The sequence below is a fragment of the Drosophila suzukii genome, chromosome 3 (assembly GCF_043229965.1).
Source record: "Drosophila suzukii chromosome 3, CBGP_Dsuzu_IsoJpt1.0, whole genome shotgun sequence".
Classification (NCBI taxonomy): domain Eukaryota; kingdom Metazoa; phylum Arthropoda; class Insecta; order Diptera; family Drosophilidae; genus Drosophila; species Drosophila suzukii.
The window spans coordinates 82,460,937-82,480,060 of record NC_092082.1 but is presented as its reverse complement, the minus strand read 5'-3'; the positions used below and the strand labels follow the sequence as shown (position 1 = coordinate 82,480,060).

Sequence of the window (19,124 nt, the reverse complement as noted above, 5' to 3'; positions counted from 1 at the left end):
CCATGCCAGCACCACCCACTCCCGCATAGAACGGTCACCATCTCCGCCAACAACAAAACTGGGCCAACATCATCACCTTCTTCACTTAGCCCAATTGTTAGGTTATGTTCTGGCTGCATTTACGTGCGCCCACTCGCTTTATTCATCCCGATCCTCCTCCTCCGACTGGCGGAACAGTATCTCGGCGGCCAGCTGCTCATCCTTGTCGCAGGCCAGGTAAGCCTGCACGGCCATCACGCGCTGAAAGCCCAGTGCCTCCAGTCGCTCCACGGCGGCAGCCTCTTCGGTGGTCAGGGAGACCTGCACGGTGGCTCCCGCTTGGGAGTCATCACTGCTGGCACTGTCACCACCTGTTAGCAGGGCCGCGAACTCCTCCTGGTGGTTCTGAACGGCTTCGAAGGCAGCCGGATCGGTTTCGGCCAGTCTGGCCAGGATAAGTTGCAGCAGCTCGGGATTCTCACGTATCATTTCACGCACCCGGGCGACGCGAGGATCCGCCACTAGTTGCTGCAGTCCTTCAGTTGCCTCCCCGCTGGGAGGAGCACCAAGATTCTGTTCCGCTGCGGCCTCTTGAGGAATTCCAGTGATCAGATACTCTATGGCACGTTCCGGATGATTGAAGCTGGCGCGGAGGGCAGAGCGCACCTCCTGCTCGCCATAGCCCATGGCCATGAGATCGTGCACCCGCTGCTCATCGGGAGAGACCGAGGGAGTCACCGGCTCTGTGCGCGTCTCACTGGGCCCCGCAGTTAAAGGCGGTGTGGGCGGAACCGGCTCCTCCGGCGGCTTCACCTGGACACTCTTCTTACCCATCAGCACGATGAACTTGTCCTCTGATATGCTATATTCGCTGAGGGGCATTGCATCCTCCATGATCCGGCCACTGTAGATCAGCTGTACGCTCTCCACGGGCAAGGACACCTCGGGCAGGCTGCCTAGGCGCTGCTTCAGAGCCTGCACGTTCTGTGAGTCGTTCATCTCCAGTTTAATAGTGCGCTGGTCCAGCATGCGGATGGTCAGCTTCATTTTTGCTTTGTAGAGTGGCAAATTTAAAGCGGTACTGAGCGAATGAGTGAGAGTTATGGCTGTGCGGCGTTGTGGTGAACTGGTGAACCTTTATTTTGAATTTGAATTCTAACCCTTGACATACTAATCAAAAGCCGTCTCTCCCGTGTGTCATGCACGCGCGTTTCAGGAAAATCTGGCCAGATATCGTCGACAGCGACGACAGCGATGTGGAGAACGAGATAGACGTGGATAAACTGCCGCCACTGGAGGTGGGTCCCGGCGAGAACCGGCTGCAGCACACATACTGCCTCTGGTTCTCCCGCAAGGGAACGCAGCGGGCAGCCGCCGACTACAGCAAGTCGCTGCACGTGGTCGGTCGGTGTGCCAGCGTGCAGCAGTGGTGGTCGCTCTACTCGCATCTCATCCGGCCCACCGCCCTGAAACCGTTCCGGGAGCTCAGCCTCTTCAAGCAGGGCATCAAGCCGATGTGGGAGGACCCGGCGAACAGCAAGGGCGGCCAATGGGTGATACGGCTGCGAAAGAACAAGATCGAGCGGGCCTGGGAGAATGTCTGCATGGCGATGCTCGGCGAGCAGTTCCTCGTCGGCGACGAGATATGCGGAATCGTGCTACAGACGAAATATCCGGTGAGTCCTTAAGATCCATTATTAAGCCTTTATTGGGGAAACCATGCCGCGATACCTTGGGAGTTTTGCCTACTTGACAATCCTAGAATTTTAATTTAAAAGTTTATTTTAGCTTGTGTCTTAAAAAATAATTTAAAGTTAAAGTGTTAATGTATTAGCTTATAATCAGCTAGTTCAGCTCTTAGTTTAAAGGGTTCTTTAAACTTCAGTTTCTAGGTAATTATTTATAATTTAAAGTGAAAGAGATTTTGCTTTATTTGTAGGCTTATATTTTTGCATATTAAATAGATTTTAAAAAATATTACATTTTAAACAAAATCATATATCCTCATATAGATTTTAAATTCCATTTTAAAAGAAGGGAATTTTAAATGTTGCCCCCAAATGACCAGTGTTGCGCAACGTTACGCACTAATCGCAGAGGTTCACAACCCAGTGTATTACTTAATTCTTGTATTTATTTATAAATGCCGCATATATACGTATTTATTATTGCATATAGCGACCTATTCGCCAGTTCCTTTTCAGCTCGCGATTCGCTTAAACAAAAGTGCCGGTTGCGTTTCATTCATAAAAATTCTCGCGCATGACGTTTCTCAATCCGAATGGGATCCACAAACAAACCCGTGCTGATTGTTGTTGCTGTTGTAGGGGCTGACGTAATGGATGCGATGTGCCGGCATTTTTAGCACATTTCATCAGGCGTTTCGGAGTATTTATGCGGTAATTGCCACAAAAAGTGAAAATGCGAAAATGCCGAGCAAAAGAGAAAACAAAAATCGTTTGCAATTGTTTAAAACATTTTATGAGCCAGCTGAGATAATTAAAATAAAAGTGAAAGGCCTAAACAAAAGCATTAATTATGCAAAGAAATGACCATTGTTTTAGTGGTCAACTTTTTAAAAAAAATTAAGAAAGACACTAACAAAACAAAAACATAAAAATTAAATTTTTTTAAATAACAATGACTTTTTTTTTTTAATAAAAAAAAATATTTTAGTTAGAAATATCCTGTCAAGTTTTGAAATTGTAAAATACCACACTATAAAATATACCACACTGAGTGGAGCAGCGCCAGCGCACTCTCCCCACATTCCACAGGCAAATACACCCGCATAAACACTTGCTACGCGATTCAAGAGAAATTGAGAGAGAGGGAATAGAGCTCTTCCAATTGTCAGTGCTGAATTGGTTGGAGTCCTTGCTCATAGATACACTTGAAAAAATGGTTACCTCCTATTCTTATTCCAAAACAAAAATGACAGTACTTATATACCCTGCCAAAAATAAGATATGAATGTTTTTGATATGTTCTGTAAAACAATGATATATAAAGAAGCTGTTAACTTATAAATTGAAATCAAAGACTTTCAACCAGACATTGCTGACGGACGTGGTTATGATCTTCGCTAACTCGTTGAATTGCTGTGGTATTTTCTGTTACCAATCCAGTATATTTTTAGAGGTTTTTTCGCGAGCCGGAAGGTATAATAGCCACAGTCGCTCTGCGGTCATACTCGAAAATTGTTTGCCCGCGCGAGGTGCTGCGTTTCGTTTCGGCTCGCATCGAAAACACAAGAAAAAACTCACGGCCGCCGGGAAAAATCGCGAAATAATTTGCCGTTTTTCGTGATAAAAAAAAATTAGCAAAAATATTGCAAACACACATTTGCTTACGAAAAACTCGAAGAATGTGCGGGTGAAACAATAGGCGACAACGACAACAACAAATCGTGTGCCACCCCGGACTGCCAGTGTGCGAGAGCGAGAGAGGTGGTTGTGCGTCCCTCTCCAACACACACACACACACACACACTGACTCATCGCCGCCGACGACGCGTACGCAACAAACGAAAATAAAACGCAAGCGAAAAGAGAAGGAGAGAGAACAAATAACGCCCACCGTAACACCCCCCGCGAACAAGGAGCTGAAGCAGAAGCAGAGAAAGACGACGACGAAGAAGCAGCAGCAAAGGCAGACGGCAGAATTGGAGCTTTGCGCAGAAATCGATTTTTTTTTGCCCATTTTAAGAGAATTTCGGTAGCCGCCTCTCCCACTGCCGAAAATCGTTTATCGCCCCAGCGTGCGTGCGTGTGTGTTTGCCGTGTGTGTGCCGTGCGAAAGTGAAACAAACAAATACAACACGAAAGAGAAAAGATTAAAATTATATGGACGTTGTATTTTTAATAACAACAAAAAAAGGCAGTGAGTCACGGAAAACAAGAAAAAAAAAGTAATTCAGCAGCAGCTTTAGCTTTTTAGCTGCTGGCATTGAAGAGGTGCTCTGCCGCAGTAAACGTCGCTGCCGCCGCCCGCAACCACGCGCTCTCTTTGCCTCTCTGTCTCTCACTCACTCTCTCTTGGTGAGCGAAATAACACCACACCACTCACACACAAACAAAAAAACAACATAATATTATTAACCAAAATCGCCAGCCAAAGTGCCAGTTTAGTTAAAATTATACACTAAAAGTAAACCGAAAAGAGAGAGCTGCCAGCCAAAAGCGGAAAATCAATACGAGGTCTCTCGCAAAAGTGGGAAAAACGTGCAAACAAGTTAAAAAGCAAAGCTGCAAAAAGGCAAAAACGGAAAACTCCGCGCGCGTTTACACGTGTGGTTTATGTGTGTCTGTGTGCGTGTTTAACGTTTAACTGCTAATCGCAAAAACGCAATCTGCAAAAACCGCGTAACAAAAGCTTACGTAAAGCTTGCCGAAAGAAAACCAGCTACAACGAAACAAAAAACCACATAAAAACTATAAACAATAAAAAAAATAAACCAAACCAAACCAGAGGATAGACCCCCTAACAAACAGAAATTCCCCCCACAAACTAACTATCAAAAACTCCCCCTAACAAATTCCCCGAAAACCCTTGAATAAACCAGGATAAACCCCCGACACAAAGATGACTAAAGACAGATTAGCCGCCCTCCATGCCGCCCAATCCGACGACGAGGAGGAGACGGAGGTGGCCGTCAATGTGGATGGCCATGATTCCTACATGGATGACTTCTTCGCCCAGGTGGAGGAGATCCGCGGCATGATCGACAAGGTGCAGGACAATGTCGAGGAGGTGAAGAAGAAGCACTCGGCCATCCTGTCCGCCCCGCAGACGGACGAGAAGACCAAGCAGGAGCTGGAGGATCTGATGGCCGACATCAAGAAGAATGCCAACCGGGTGCGCGGCAAACTCAAGGGTATCGAGCAGAATATCGAGCAGGAGGAGCAGCAGAATAAGTCATCGGCTGATCTGAGAATTCGAAAGACCCAGCACTCGACATTATCGAGGAAATTTGTGGAGGTGATGACCGAATATAATCGCACGCAGACCGATTATCGGGAGCGTTGCAAGGGAAGGATACAGCGTCAGCTGGAGATCACTGGCAGGCCGACGAACGATGATGAGCTGGAGAAGATGCTGGAGGAGGGCAACTCGTCGGTGTTCACGCAGGGCATCATCATGGAGACCCAGCAGGCCAAACAGACGCTGGCGGATATCGAGGCCCGCCATCAGGACATCATGAAGCTGGAGACGTCGATCAAGGAGCTGCACGACATGTTCATGGACATGGCCATGCTGGTGGAGTCGCAGGGCGAGATGATCGATCGCATTGAGTACCATGTGGAGCACGCTATGGACTATGTGCAGACGGCAACTCAGGACACCAAGAAGGCGCTCAAGTACCAGAGTAAAGCCCGACGAAAGAAGATCATGATACTGATCTGCCTCACTGTGCTGGGCATCTTAGCGGCCTCATATGTTAGCAGTTATTTCATGTAAATCTCGAATGCAATTACTTACAATTACATAACACATTACACATTACACACCACATAATCTCATCATCAAGACCCGATCGATCTATCGATACATAGAGAATTGTTGCGCAACCCACCCAGAGAAATTGCAGAAGACAAAATCGAAACTTAAACTGTAAGAGACCGCAACCAGTGAACCCCCGATTAAAAAAAAAAAGCACACAAATTAGGGCTCGATTACACCAATTATAGCTAATATATATAGAGAAAAACATGTATGGTTAGTAAGCAAGAGTCTCAGTCCCCAGAGTCTATCCGTATATACACAAGAAACTCAAGTTATAGCCTACCAGAATATTTAGTACTTGTAAACAACAAATTGCTAATTGAAAATATATAAAACTAAAAGAGAAGAAGTAAGAAAAAACACAAAACTACAAGACAAGTAATTGCAAACAAAGAAAACATGAAATTTTATTGATTATTGTTATAATGCGAAGCAAAAAAACGAGAATTATAATAAACTCACACACCACACACACACTCATTGCAAATGCTTTGCAGGAAAAAAGAGGAGAATGATTTCCTCGAATTTTCCAACTTTGAAAATGCATTTAGTTTTTTGTTCGTTTCACTAGTTTAGTTATCCTGTTAAAAACTCACACTTAAAGTAGCCCCATCACCCACACACACTCACTCACCGATGATCAAGAAGAGGAAGAGAAAGATGCAACAAATCTCTAGTTAACTTTTGAATATTTATTATAAAAAGATTGTTTATTATACGAGATAATAACTATATTGACTATTTACTATAATGCTATTTACTTAACATGTTCATATTTATTGAATGCATATAATATATATATAAATTATACAAAACACACAGCATATATATTATACAAATATAAAACTAGATAAATAGCTAACTCCGACATTCTCAATGAAGATGATAAAGCGAAAACGAAAAAAACAAACGAAATACACATAAAAAAAAACCGAGGAAGTTGATGGAATGCTGACTTTTAAAGGGGTAAACAATTCAATCACACTCACATAAAACCAGCCTCAAATTGATCGGTAAACTGTTAAATTTAAAGTTGATTATTCAGTTTTTTTCAGTTGTGCAAGTTTTTTTTTTTATTCGTTGTTTAACTTCTCCTAAAAAACTCGTTTTCTTTTGTCGTTTTTTCGTTGTGTAAAGGCCAGAAAAGTTAACAGAAATTAATGGATTTCGATTTTAGCTATGATTTCATTTCTCACACTCACAAAAAAGCCACACTCACACACATTTTAATACTTTTTCTTTCTTGATTAACCTAATTTATTTTTCCTTTCTTTCCTCCCCCCGCCCCCACATCACAAAAACTAACAATCGGAATGCAAATTCAAATAATATATAAATTCCTCATACATAACCCAAAAATATTCTCTGGCATGCGGCTGTAAAAATAAAACAATTTAACAAATAAATCAAACCAATCAACTCTTCTGCACTCACTAAATGAAAAACACTCAAAATAAATTGAAAACCACATAGAATCCAAGCAAGCAAGTAGCATGCTCATCCAGGCCTATAATCTGCATTATCTACACATATTTTGTAGTACAATTCAGGCAATGCAAAATCCTTATGCTAATTAATAACACTGAAAGAAAAACAACCAAACGTAATGTGTATGAGTTTTTGAGAATTATTGTGATTAAGATAAACTCGGAGAAATGCTTTCGCTTTTAAGTAGGAAATGTAAATTTTGTTAATATGCACCAATTTGAACTCGAACTCACGCGAATTGGTGAATTTCTGTTTTGATTATTATATTACCACCTGCAAATGTCAGACCTGCATTATGTGCACGTTTTTTTTTTGGATTTGTTAATTCACCTTTTGATCTTTTGAACGAGCAAAAAAGAAAACCCAAAACTGCAACGACAACAGCAACAACAACAATCAGCACGTTTCCACCAAAACAGCAACTAAAAACAGCAAAGAAAATCCCAGTTACAACACCGCGTTATTTAGTGAAAAGAAAAGCGAGAAAATTGCGAAAAAATTCAAATGACTTCGTATTATGTCAATCAATCAAGCTGCAATTTAAATCCAACCACAAAAATGCAATCAAAGCCCGAAAAAAATCAAGATAAACGAGAAAAAAAAACGCGACTCCGCCTTGCCACGCCCTCTTCGTCCAGTGGAAGTTCCAGTCCCGGTTCCGGTATTCCAATGTTTTCCAGACCAACAGCTTCCAACGCCACCGAACAACATATAAAAAACAGCTGCAATGCTCCATTCCCACGCGCTGAGGTGAGTAATACGCAATAATTATTCAACATTTAGCATTCTTTTTATCGGCAATTCCCGCAATTACTCTCTCTACGCCAGGGTTTCCCTCGTGACTTGTCGCGTTTGTCCAGTTCAGCATTGAAAAATTGCGAAGGTCGCGTTTCCATGTCCTCGAAAGTTACCCCCAAACCCCTTCCCCTGAAATTCCGCCCATTTCTATTAATGAATTCGTGCCCTTTGTGTTGTGACATTTCGAGTTTCAAGAGTGCGAAACAGAGGGAGCGATAAAGAGAGGGCCTAACAAGATCTTGGCAAACGAATGAAGCAAAACAAAGAAAAGCTAATTATACCACATACCCTATATAAGTACTTGGGCATATACCATTTTAGATCACTGTCTTTTAAAAATATTTCACAAAACTTTTGAAACCGCTAAGATAAAGAGGATATATACCAAGTTCTAGTTATCTAGAGGTTCATATCCCTAATAATAAGGACTTTCTTGGGTAAATCTTAGAAAAGATTATCTAAAAGATCTTGGATCCCAACAATTACCAATGGTTAGAATTTGTTTTAATTAAACAACTAAAGTATCTTATAGCCCATCCTATTTCATATTTCTTATATGAATGTCATGCTCTATTTGCTCTTCTCCTAGTCGCTTTCATTTCTATCTGTCGTTCGGCTCTTTTCATCTTACTGTCATTAAAAAAAATGTTTAATTAATACACGCTCTTAAACTAAATGGGATATGAACAATTGAAGAGATAATGAATATTAATAGAGCAATAATTATAAAAAGTTCTCTTTCTCCTTAATTACATAATTAAACTAGTAAAAAGCTGGTTAGTTGATTGCTTTTATACGTGAATGCAAGTGATTGCACTCGATTTGTCATCAATTACGGATGCTGCCCAAAGGCCCTTGTTTAAATGCCTCATTCGTATATTTGTGAAGCTTCGTCATACAAATGAATTGAAAACAAAGTTATGGCACTTATTTTCTCATATGGTGTTTTTATACGTTACTTATAACAAAGCATCTTGCCATTGATGATCTCATACGATTCGCATCCAGTCATATTTTGGGTTGAACAAATATGGCTGTGAAAGCCCAGATCTGAGTACGTCTTGCAAGCTTTTTTAAGTATTTATCGCAAGCTGTGAAATATTTCAACCATTACATTAAAAAATCAAGGTCTTATCGGAGACTCTCTTTGTTTTTATAAGGAACTTTGAAGAATGTGATATTACTTTATAAACTCTAACATTTCTAAAGGCATATTTCTTCTTGTACTCTATTCATTTGACTTTTTCGTATCTTCCTTTTTAAACAAGACCCCAGGAAGAGCGCGATATCGTGTCAGTTGCGTGTTTAATTCGAAAGCATTATCCATCTGTGAAAGTTTTATATATTATACGCCGTTTATCATGTATCATTTCATTCCGTTTTCCCCCATCACTTCCTGTCAGCGTATTCTGAATGAGCTGAAAGAGTATCGCCCCTCTAATGTGATTCGAACATGCAGAGAGTTCGCGCCTCCCCCGATTTACAATGTAGGCTTTGAATTGAGTCATCGCTGTAACCCAGAGACCTTATACTTTTGTGCTCTGCTCCCTTCACTTCCTGAGTGATTCTCCAATTTATCATAGGCACATGTACTGATAAAAAGTGTGGTTCCATTTTATATCGGTTTTGATATAAGACTTCTCATGAAGGGTTTCCCTTGTATAATCCTATCATTAATAATAATAATGTCTAATTCTTCCTTCTGCACACAGTAATACAAAACTTTCCACCCACACTCTTGATGACGCTAGGTCGATAAACATTTATTTACATTCTACCTCAATTAGTAATTAAACGGCTTATTTCGGTTGTACAAATATACTAGACGTAACCGCACTAAAAACGATGAGCTGTCCAAAGGCAACTAATGAATCATCGTTGTTATCACTTGATAATGGTCTATCAGTTGGCTTAGATAAGAAAGGTGTGTGGGCAGTGCTTCAATTTGTTTTTATGGCTCTCTTTTCTTTTTACCCTTATAACATATTGTAAGGTGAATCCATCAGATACGTACGAATGCAATTAAAAGTTCAGCCCTTGAGTGACGTTCCCCCATCCACCGCATTCTCATGTAACCATTTTTTCAATGTCTTTGCCTTTTTACCTTGTTTTGTGCTCTATCACATGGCTTTTGTTTGCCTTTTTGTTCTCAAGCCCCCATGTGGTAAAAATACCCGCAGCATTGGGTACCCTTTAGCTATGGGTATATTGGGTTGCTTATTTACTAGGAGAAAAATCTTAGGATTGATATAAAAATGCCCTTTAATCTACTTCTTTATAAAACTGATTATTTTCTCGGTTGATACAGAAAGAAATATTACAATACAATACAATAGAAAAATATTCAAAATGAAGTTTAAACTATTACGAATTAGTTTTAATACAAGCCAGTTCCCAATTAAGATCCCCAAAAAGTTATATTATTTTACCAGGTATTTTTGGATGCTATACCATTATTTTTTTCTATTTTTTCTGGCTTTCCGTCAGCCTTCTTTTCTGCCAACAGAGTTTGATGACACCACTGCAGTGCCACGCCCCCTGCAGTATATATGTACATATCTGCAAGTCATGAATTCAATTTATATATTTATCTATTTTTTCACTTGGTCCCTGCTTTTATTTATATTTATTTATTTGTCTGTCTATCTATTATTTTGATGTCTTGCCAAATCCAAATGGTCGTTTTTTTCCCCTCGATTGCGATGTGGGAGTTTTTGTATCCTCTTTTTTTTTGTTTTTCGTATCTTAACTTTGTCTGGTGAGTCACAAATCTTACCGGCTTATGACTACATTTTTTGTTTTGTTGCTTGCTGTCAGCCCACGCTTTGATTTATTGATTCACAAGTAGAAGTCATTTTTGCGAAACCTAATGAATATCCAGTACATGTAATATCTATGTGAACTTGAGTGAGTCGGGGCACTTTATCTCATCTCGGATGTGCGAAGTTTTTTTTAGAACCGTCATTGTCATGTTAACTGTTGAAACTTGTCTGCCAAGATGCTCTCGACAACTTGAAAACTTTTTGATTTGCAGGACTAAAGTTTCGTTTTTCTTGACTTGCTTTGACCATGTAGGAATTTGCAATGCACAAAGTAAAAGGAAGCCTGCATCCTGCATCCTGAATCCCGCTTCCTGCATTTTTCACATCCGAAGCGCATGAAAGGCTTGGAATTTAACTACAGAGATATAAAAAATGAAGAATTATCTTACTGAACAAAATTAGATTTAACATTTTTGTATACTGTATGTGTGGCAACAGAGCAAGGGCAGACAAAACATTGTTTTCATGGAGAATATTAATATTTGTTTCTCTTTGTGTAAAACCGCAAGATATCTCTGGCGTTGACTCAATTTTCCCAAAAACCATAGATTTTTATGCCCTAGCCAAAACTAGAAGAAAAAAAGAGGATGGAGGTAGAAAAAGGCTTAGCTATCGATTTTTTGTCGTCGTTTCGAAACAATTTGTTAATTGAAAACAAATTTCATGGCACGTCGGATGAGTTTCAGCTCAGAGGTGTGTGGGAAGTGAGGCTGGATTGTGGGTGGATTTCAATATGACCCATGGGGGCCATCCAAACTGGACTAAAAGCACACACACACGAATGTGGGCGTAGATTGTGCATAGCTAGCAAAATTAATTTAGAGTTCTGTCGTACAACAAATTTTCATGGGCTATAAAATGTATGTGTAATCCCCGAATCATAATTAAATGTATTCAAAACTTTTGAAATTGTTTGGCAAAAACAGCACAATGTTTTGTTGAGTTACCATGATTGCGAGGAATATTAAATGAGTTTTAAAATGAATAAAAATATATGTAAATTTAGTATAATTAAAATTCACATGAAAATTATCAAATATCTGTTTAATTTATAGGAATTGAAACAAAACCAACTTAAACCTGATTCTGAAGGGTATCCAGATATAAGAGTTCTTTAATACATGTGGCTTGACCCTTTTTTTGGGGACTTTGCTTCGTTTTGCGAAAAGAGTTCATTCGCCTACTTTTATGTACTCCCAAAACAACATCAGATACGCCTGGCTCATGACCACACCCACCTGCCCCCTTTTTTTCCAAATTATATGTGTATTTAATGCTGCTGCAGTGGCAAGACGAAAAAAAAACACACAACATGAAATGAGTTCTGCTGGGCAGTTAACGAGCGGTAGGAAAAAATAAAATGGGAAGGCTCGAGAAAAACCTGACCCAGTAATACGATGTGGGTGGTTTTCTTTTCTTTTTTGGGCTCTGTGCTGTTCCCTTAACCACCGAAAGGGTTGAAACTGATTCCCATTTCCAAGGTTGTGCCAGACTTCTGGCGAATTTTCATATTTTCCCCCTTTTGTTGTGTTTTTTTTTTATCTCCAACAGAAAAATGCGAGAAATAAAAAGAAAACTGAAATTCTCACATTTAAATTCCATGCGCTTCGCTACATCTTCAATTTCCTTTTTAAGTTGGCTCACAAAGACGAAGAAATTCCAGTTAACCAAGCGTGAGTTAAAAAGAAAGAGTGAAAAGGTTGAGACCATAAATATTAATGGTTACGTCGAACGCTTTTACCTTTAATTAAATGAACTTCTAGAGTTTGGTTACGTGTTCGTTTATGGAGCAGAAACCATTTAATTGTGCAATCTGGTGGGGCTTCTACTTTCTGCTTTTAACCGTATGTGTTTTAAATAGTTTCAAGTGAAAGTTATAAATGGTGTGTGAATAAATTAAGGCTTATCACAGCTGTTTATTTTATATTTAATCGATATATTTTTAGGCAATTGAACAATATATATATAGAGCAAGGCCAACGTTCTAATTATATGTGCCTTCTTTAAAGTTTTATTTCCGAAATAAATTAGTTTTAAAGTTTAGCCAACTTTGAAAAACGTTGAAAACGAACCTGAACGCAAATCGAGTTTTGTGTAATTAGATTTGGACCCTGATTGGCACCATTTGCCATTCCACAAACCACCCACTTCGCCAGCTTGCCATCTTTCACCTTCAACTGCCTCTAATTAACTTGTTCACGAAATTCTTCTCGCAAGTGCAGAAATTTGCATCTTCGCAGTTGCCAGGTGAACAAAAAGTGCAAAAAGGGAATAACAGAGGCGAAGGAATTGCAATCAACGCAAGAGGCGCCGAGTAATTACTGTTGTCAAAGAGGAGGATCTGCAGAAGGATATGCAGACGAGAACGGAAGCGCAGAAAACCAGCATGTCGAAAAAAAAAAGATATAGCATAGCTGACCATCCGGGCGGAAGAGCAACAGTGGCCTAGCACAGATGGCCAGGATTCCCAGCTCCCAATCGGCCCATACCCTCCGGGGAACTCAGTCGGTGGTTGGCAGAGTGGCAAAAGGAAAGATATGAAAAAAACCCCACCCAAAGGCATCATCATCTACTCCTGCAAGTCACTGACAAATGGGCCTGACATTGTTAACCCTAAGCAAATAAGAAAGATTGCCAGGGAGAGAAATGCCTCTGCCATTAACAAAGTTAGAGGAAATACTCTGCAACACTTAAAGGTATCACTATGCTAAATATCAATTCAATATTTTTTTGGTACAATAAAGTAAATGGTTAATTTAAATTTAACTGTAAGGCAAGTACCTCATTTAAAGGTCACTTTAAAAAGTTTTTAACAAGAGAGCTGTAAACGATAAACCCTAGAAAATTCCTATATTGCAATAGAAAGACTCCATGGTGGTCAAGGCAACCATTGTATTGTAAAGTGAAAGGGAGCATTTGAAAGTTATTTAACTATTCCCATTTAAAGCTGACTTTAATAAGTCCCAGCTTAGGGAGCTGTAAACGAAAAACCCTGGAAAATTCCGTTGCATACTTCAAGGCGTGCACATAATTTCATTTGACGTAATTTCAACTTTTGCACTCTGCTTTTTGTTGCCACCCCCTGCTTTCTGCTTTCTCCAGCACGGTTATCTTGCTAGTCCTGTTGCTTGTGCTCTCTTGCTTTTGCTTTTGCTTTTGCTGTTCTTTTTGCTTTTTGCACAGCGGGTAATAAGGAGCAGCGACATCAGTGACGGAGACAGCACAAAAAAAAAACATGAGCCACATTAACTAAACCGCATAACGGCAATCAGTAGGAAAAAGAAGCTGCAGGAGTGACAGTGTAAAAAGAGGAAGAGATGGGTATTTCTTATGGTTCCTTGGCTGATTCAATTGCTGACATAACCTCTCAGTGTGCAGTCGCCAGTTGCTTATGCTGCCCCGCGAACCCATTCCTCAACTCGTTTTTCTTGCTTTTCCTTGTTATTTTTCACCCCACCTGCATTTCCCTGCTGTCTACTCCCATTTTCCTTTGGTGAGTTGGCTGCGGGAAACGTCTTTTTCTTGAATGAATGGGAGACTGCAATGTCGAGTTCGCTTTTGATGATGTTACTGGGTTAAAGTGTAGCTATCTAGGTTTTTTCTTAGGGATCTGGGGGATATGGTGCGAAAATTTAATTATGATTAAAAAAAGCGAAATGAAATCATAATAAATATGTTATATTCATAACCCTTTAAATTTACCAAGAAAGTTCAAAAAAGTATGCTATACATTCTGTTATCTCAATTTACTATGTATAGTGTAGTATACTTTTAGACACTTTTTGAGTGATTTCAAATCTTTGGAGATTTTATAAATATTTTTATATATCTAACGCTAAAGATGGCTATATTTAAAAACTTATCTATACGGAACTTAATTTTTCCCCACTGTAACTGTATCCAGGGTAGTTTTAATAAATAATTTCATATACTTACCTCTCGATAGATATTACTTGCTTTGAAAACCAATCTGTACAGATTCTAGGGTGTCCCGAAAACATGGCCCCCTGCCTGAGGCGCCCCTATATTCCCTTAACATCTTTTGATTGCCCCACAAAAGCTTCAACAGCTCACCGCCCTCGACACGAAGCGAGGGAAATTTCTTTCTGGTATCTTTTGGGTATGCAACACCCACCATCTCTCTGGTGCCCCCGAAACCATCCCATTCCATTTATCCGCTTGGAGAATTGCGCACATTTTGCCCCTGCACTTTGGGGAATATTGCTTTAAGAGTTGTGTGGGAGCTGCGACTGCGATTGTATAATAAAATTAAATTGCGGATTGCATTCAGGCGACGGGTGTTAATGTCATCATTGTTGTATGTACCTTCTCTTCGTGCCCTGTTGCAATTAAACGCAAATGTCGCGTTGCTGCGGTTACCAGTGGCCTTGAAATGTCACACGCAATTTCTGAGAGCCATTTTAGCGGCTAATTAGATTGCATTTGAATATTAAATCGCATCCTCATCGGATGATATGATAAACTCCTCTCGAGAATTAATTAATTGCGGAGCGCTGTTGTTCGCCTGCATTGTGGTTATCCTCGGGCAATAAGCCATATCCGTTTCACCATCGTCGTCGTCCTGCGCTTCACCACAAGCCGCCGCTCGTCCTGCTGTGCAGCCTTGTGGGCAGGGCTTTTACGAGTCGCCCTCGAGCAATTTTGGACTGACCATGGAATGCTTTTATGCGTCCATGTTATTAAAGTACGTTTTCCCATGATATTGCGGCGGGTATGGTAACTATGGTCAAGTGGTCAGTAGTTGAGAAACAGAAACAAAAATAATTACAATAAAAAATTACAAGTTTCTGATGCTTTCACTCTTCTTTTAGGAATTTAATATAATATAATATTGAAAAGAAAAAGATACATAAATATAATAATGAACTCAAAGTATTACAAGTTTTCACTCTTTTGATAAGAATTTCTAATAATATTTTTAGCCTGGTAAAAAATAGTTCAATCCGAGAAGGAAACTACCATTCTGCTACCCTGCAACTTCGCTTTAAATCCCATTTTAGCCCGCATTGCGTATACGCCTCATTATCCTCGTAACCACAAGGATCCCCATAAAAGGCATACATTTTTTACAGCAACATTCGTTGTACTTGCCCGTACCTTCTTCTTGGTTTATATAAAAGTTATCTTTTAAGTAATTTTTTCTTTGCTCCTGGTGCGCTTGGCTGTGGTTTTAGCCGCCCTCTGACGACTTGTGGGACAATTTGTCCAAGGCGTTTCCTTCCTGGGGGCGTGGCAACAGCAGGGACATGCCTGTGTCGACTTCCTTCCTGCCTTTCGTTTGAGTTCTTTGTGCGTAAGATACAACAAAACAAAAAAGTGAACAACAAGGTGGCCAAATGGAGTGGGTTGGATGGTCAAAACATGATGTGTGTGTCAGCGTCTTTTGGTAGCCGGGAGTCATAAGCGTGTGTACACTGAAGAAAACAAAAGGAAGAGATTAACCAAACAATTTTTAAAAAAATATTTTACGTAATAGGCTAACAAATTTATTACATTTAAAAATTCTTATAACATAAAAAACATAATCTATATATTGTACTGAATATGTAATTCGATAATAATGCAACATTTAAAAGGATCAAATTCCACCTAAAAATATTTGAATTTTTTAATATTTATCAAATATTATTTGAAAAGTTGTAGTTTTTTTCCTCTGTGCACTAATACGTGAGTGGCTTTTGGTTTTTGTGGCTTACGTCATATTTTATTGTTGCTTTGCATACTCTCATTTCGAAGGCGGCCTTAAAGGATTTGGATTTGGGCATGCTGAAATGCCGTTACCATGTTGTAAAATTCATTCACATGACACACATGTGAGAAGAAGGGTGATGTAAAGAGGTGGAGAGTGCAAGGGGAAAAGGAGAGAGAGGTTAAGAGGGAGACAGCAGCAACAGCATCATCATCGTCGTCATTTTCAGTCGGTCACAATGTCAAACAGAACTGTACACAACAAACACACAAACACGGGAAGCCGAAAAAAGGAAAAATAAAAAGGAGAAAACCAAAATGAGTGAAACAAAAATGGCAAAAACAAGCCCCAAACTCACACACACACACATACACACACGCGCCGCACTTCGCTCTTTTCTCCTTTCCGTTATGCCGTTTTGCGTTTCCTTTTTGTACTGCTCTTCCTTCCTTTCTTTCGCTTTGGGGGCTTGGGCAACGGCAACTAATCCATTTCGCTTGCTATTTTTAACAGCGACGCGGCGACAGGCAGCGCTGTCGACAGCGGAGCGGCAGCGGCAGAGCTCCCAAGGGTCACAGGATCCAAGGATCCAGATCCAGGCAGCGCTGCCAGCGTCGCAGCTGTGGCAAATCAAAAGCCGCACGCACACACACTAGCACACATACGCACCCCTTGGGTTAGGCTACAGTATTTTGGCGCTCGCTGCGCAGGGCGCTCTCTTTCGGCCCATTCGCTCTCTCTCCGTCGTCTGCCTTTTCTCTCTTTTTTTGGACCTTTGAATTGTCATTTTATGTGGCACTGTGTTAATTTCCACACGGCATACAACTATAAGTCCCCACACACACAAGCGCGCGAAAAAAACAATAGAGAAGCGCGGAAAAAATGTTACTAAATAACCTCAGAAAAAACTCACTTCTCCCCCACATAAGCCCTAAACTCACCTCGGCTTAACCCGCAATCCTCTAATATCCTCCCACACCTCTTTTCTTATCATCCAGCCTTTGCGTGTTTTTTATATTGGTTACCGTTTTTCTACTCTTTTGTTCTTTTTGGCTCTCTCGATGTGGCAAAGAGAAATGGAAATTAACGTGCTTGAAATTCTATGAGAAAAGAGGAAGAAAACACGTGTGAACCTTTCAACAGGGTTGCCACCAACCAAAATTAAAATTTTAAATTCAAGCCTAGAGGTATTTTCTAGAAATCGCTTATACGACGTGTTGCTCCTTTGCTTGTTCTTACCAAATATAACTCATACGCCAAGTAAACCTTTTATCTTAAGAAAATACTAAATGTTTATTTTAATATTTAAATACTGAATTCGAAAAATAAAAGGAAAGAATTCCCCTTTAAGGACATTTTAATAGATTTTAACATTTGACTTTAAACAAACTATCTCAATTTCTGAAATTTAAAAAGATAATTTAACAATCGACTTATGGGATTTACTCCACACTGCGATTATATACATAGTTAAGTTGGCCAATTTATGTGAATTGCCCGCACTTAACTGGGCGGTATATCACATGGGTGGGCGTATCTGCAAACAATCGCATTACTGGTCAGCCAAATCGATGTGACCCCCTTTCGCAGCCCCTTTTCCTGAATTGCTCCGGTCTTTCGGCACTAATGTGGCTTCGGATTTGGCTGGAGATTACGACTCGGACTCCCCGGAATTATCCCATAAAAGTAGATAGAACACAACACTCACTTATCGCTGCAGGCATATCATTTAATTTCAACATTATTTGTCATAAACAAAGAGCAAAAGAGAGGGAGTTAGGGATGTAGGGCGAAATGGCAACACATTTTCCTTGCCTTTTGGGGCAGGAACCGAATGAAATGCGCTATTAATTAGTTTTCCTAACATCTCTGGCTGCCAAAAGGCCTTAGGATAGATATATCTACACTCAAATATGCACAGAAAAAAAAGGGATTTTTATTTATCCTTTTAATACAAAAAAAATTTAGAATAATTTGTAGAATAGTGATTTCTGTATGAGCTAAGCTAAAGAGATTCCTTAAATTATTTGCTTCTAATAAAATCTCCAAATATCTTAATCGATAACTAGCTTATATTTTTTCTCAGTGCCTAAACACTCGGAAACTTTTTCTGTGCCAACACAAAAGTTAAACCCCTAAGTGCGAGGGAGTTGGATGCACTGCATCCTTCTCTCTTCCGCGCCGCAGGATCCATGAACATTGTCGGAAATTTTTGTAGCCTTTTCCGTCGCGTCACTTTAGCTATCTGTGTTCATGACTTGTAATTATTTTTGCTGCGCTTGCCGCTTTTGTTGTTCCTGTTGCCATTTGTGCTTTCTGGCTTTCTTTTTTTTTCTCTCCATGTCCTTTGGGCACAATTACTTTTGGCACTAAATTTATTTTTATTTGCCCGAGGGCGGCTGCGGCGCCTGTGCCATTGGAATTAATCAAACCCAGAGCGGCCATGTTGTGTGCAACATAATGTTGGGTCGGCTATAATATAATACTACCCATAGATCACGCCCCCCTTTGATTGGAGCAGATGCCGCATTGTGGATTGCATGTCAATGTGTAAACTGCAATTGATTGATTGATTGATGGCTGGCTGGCTGACAGATGGTGACTGGGTGTGTGTGTGGGTGTGTGGGTGTGTGGCGCAGTCTAGGGATGATTGACCTGTTAAGTCTTCATCCCCACCCTCACACAATCCTGGATAAAGTTTGCCCTGGGTATTGAGTTACCTTCACTTATGACGTCGATTAAATCAGCCGGATATGTTGATTATAGTCGATATTGTGGGGTAAATTGAGCAATATATATTTTAAACTGTCTAGACAAGCTGT

At 40.2% G+C, this 19,124-nt stretch overlaps 3 protein-coding genes across 4 annotated transcripts in view; 2 read left to right on the top strand and 1 right to left on the bottom strand.

The window, feature by feature from the left end:
- Positions 1 to 19,124, top strand: part of eIF4EHP (eukaryotic translation initiation factor 4E homologous protein) — a 51,236-nt gene that overhangs the window by 550 nt on the left and 31,562 nt on the right. For both annotated transcript variants that reach the window (XM_036817434.3, XM_036817435.3), the window contains exon 2: positions 1,196 to 1,655. In XM_036817434.3, coding sequence (XP_036673329.1) covers positions 1,196 to 1,655 — 460 coding nt within the window. The remainder of the gene's footprint in view (positions 1 to 1,195; positions 1,656 to 19,124) is intronic.
- Positions 103 to 1,146, bottom strand: LOC108015762 (UV excision repair protein RAD23 homolog A). The gene has a single exon (XM_017082301.4). The coding sequence runs from the start codon at positions 1,024 to 1,026 to the stop codon at positions 139 to 141; it is 888 nt and encodes a 295-aa protein (XP_016937790.3). The 5' UTR covers positions 1,027 to 1,146; the 3' UTR covers positions 103 to 138.
- On the top strand, positions 3,162 to 7,047 carry Syx1A (Syntaxin 1A). Its single transcript, XM_017082300.4, has 2 exons — positions 3,162 to 5,435; positions 6,958 to 7,047. The coding sequence occupies exons 1-2, from the start codon at positions 4,564 to 4,566 to the stop codon at positions 6,974 to 6,976; spliced, it is 891 nt and encodes a 296-aa protein (XP_016937789.1). The 5' UTR covers positions 3,162 to 4,563; the 3' UTR covers positions 6,977 to 7,047.

What these genes read in the sequence shown, in the direction of transcription:
- LOC108015762 (XM_017082301.4), bottom strand. Translation starts at nt 1,026, where the DNA reads ATGAAGCTGACCATCCGCATGCTGGACCAGCGCACTATTAAACTGGAG.
- Syx1A (XM_017082300.4), top strand. Translation starts at nt 4,564, where the DNA reads ATGACTAAAGACAGATTAGCCGCCCTCCATGCCGCCCAATCCGACGAC.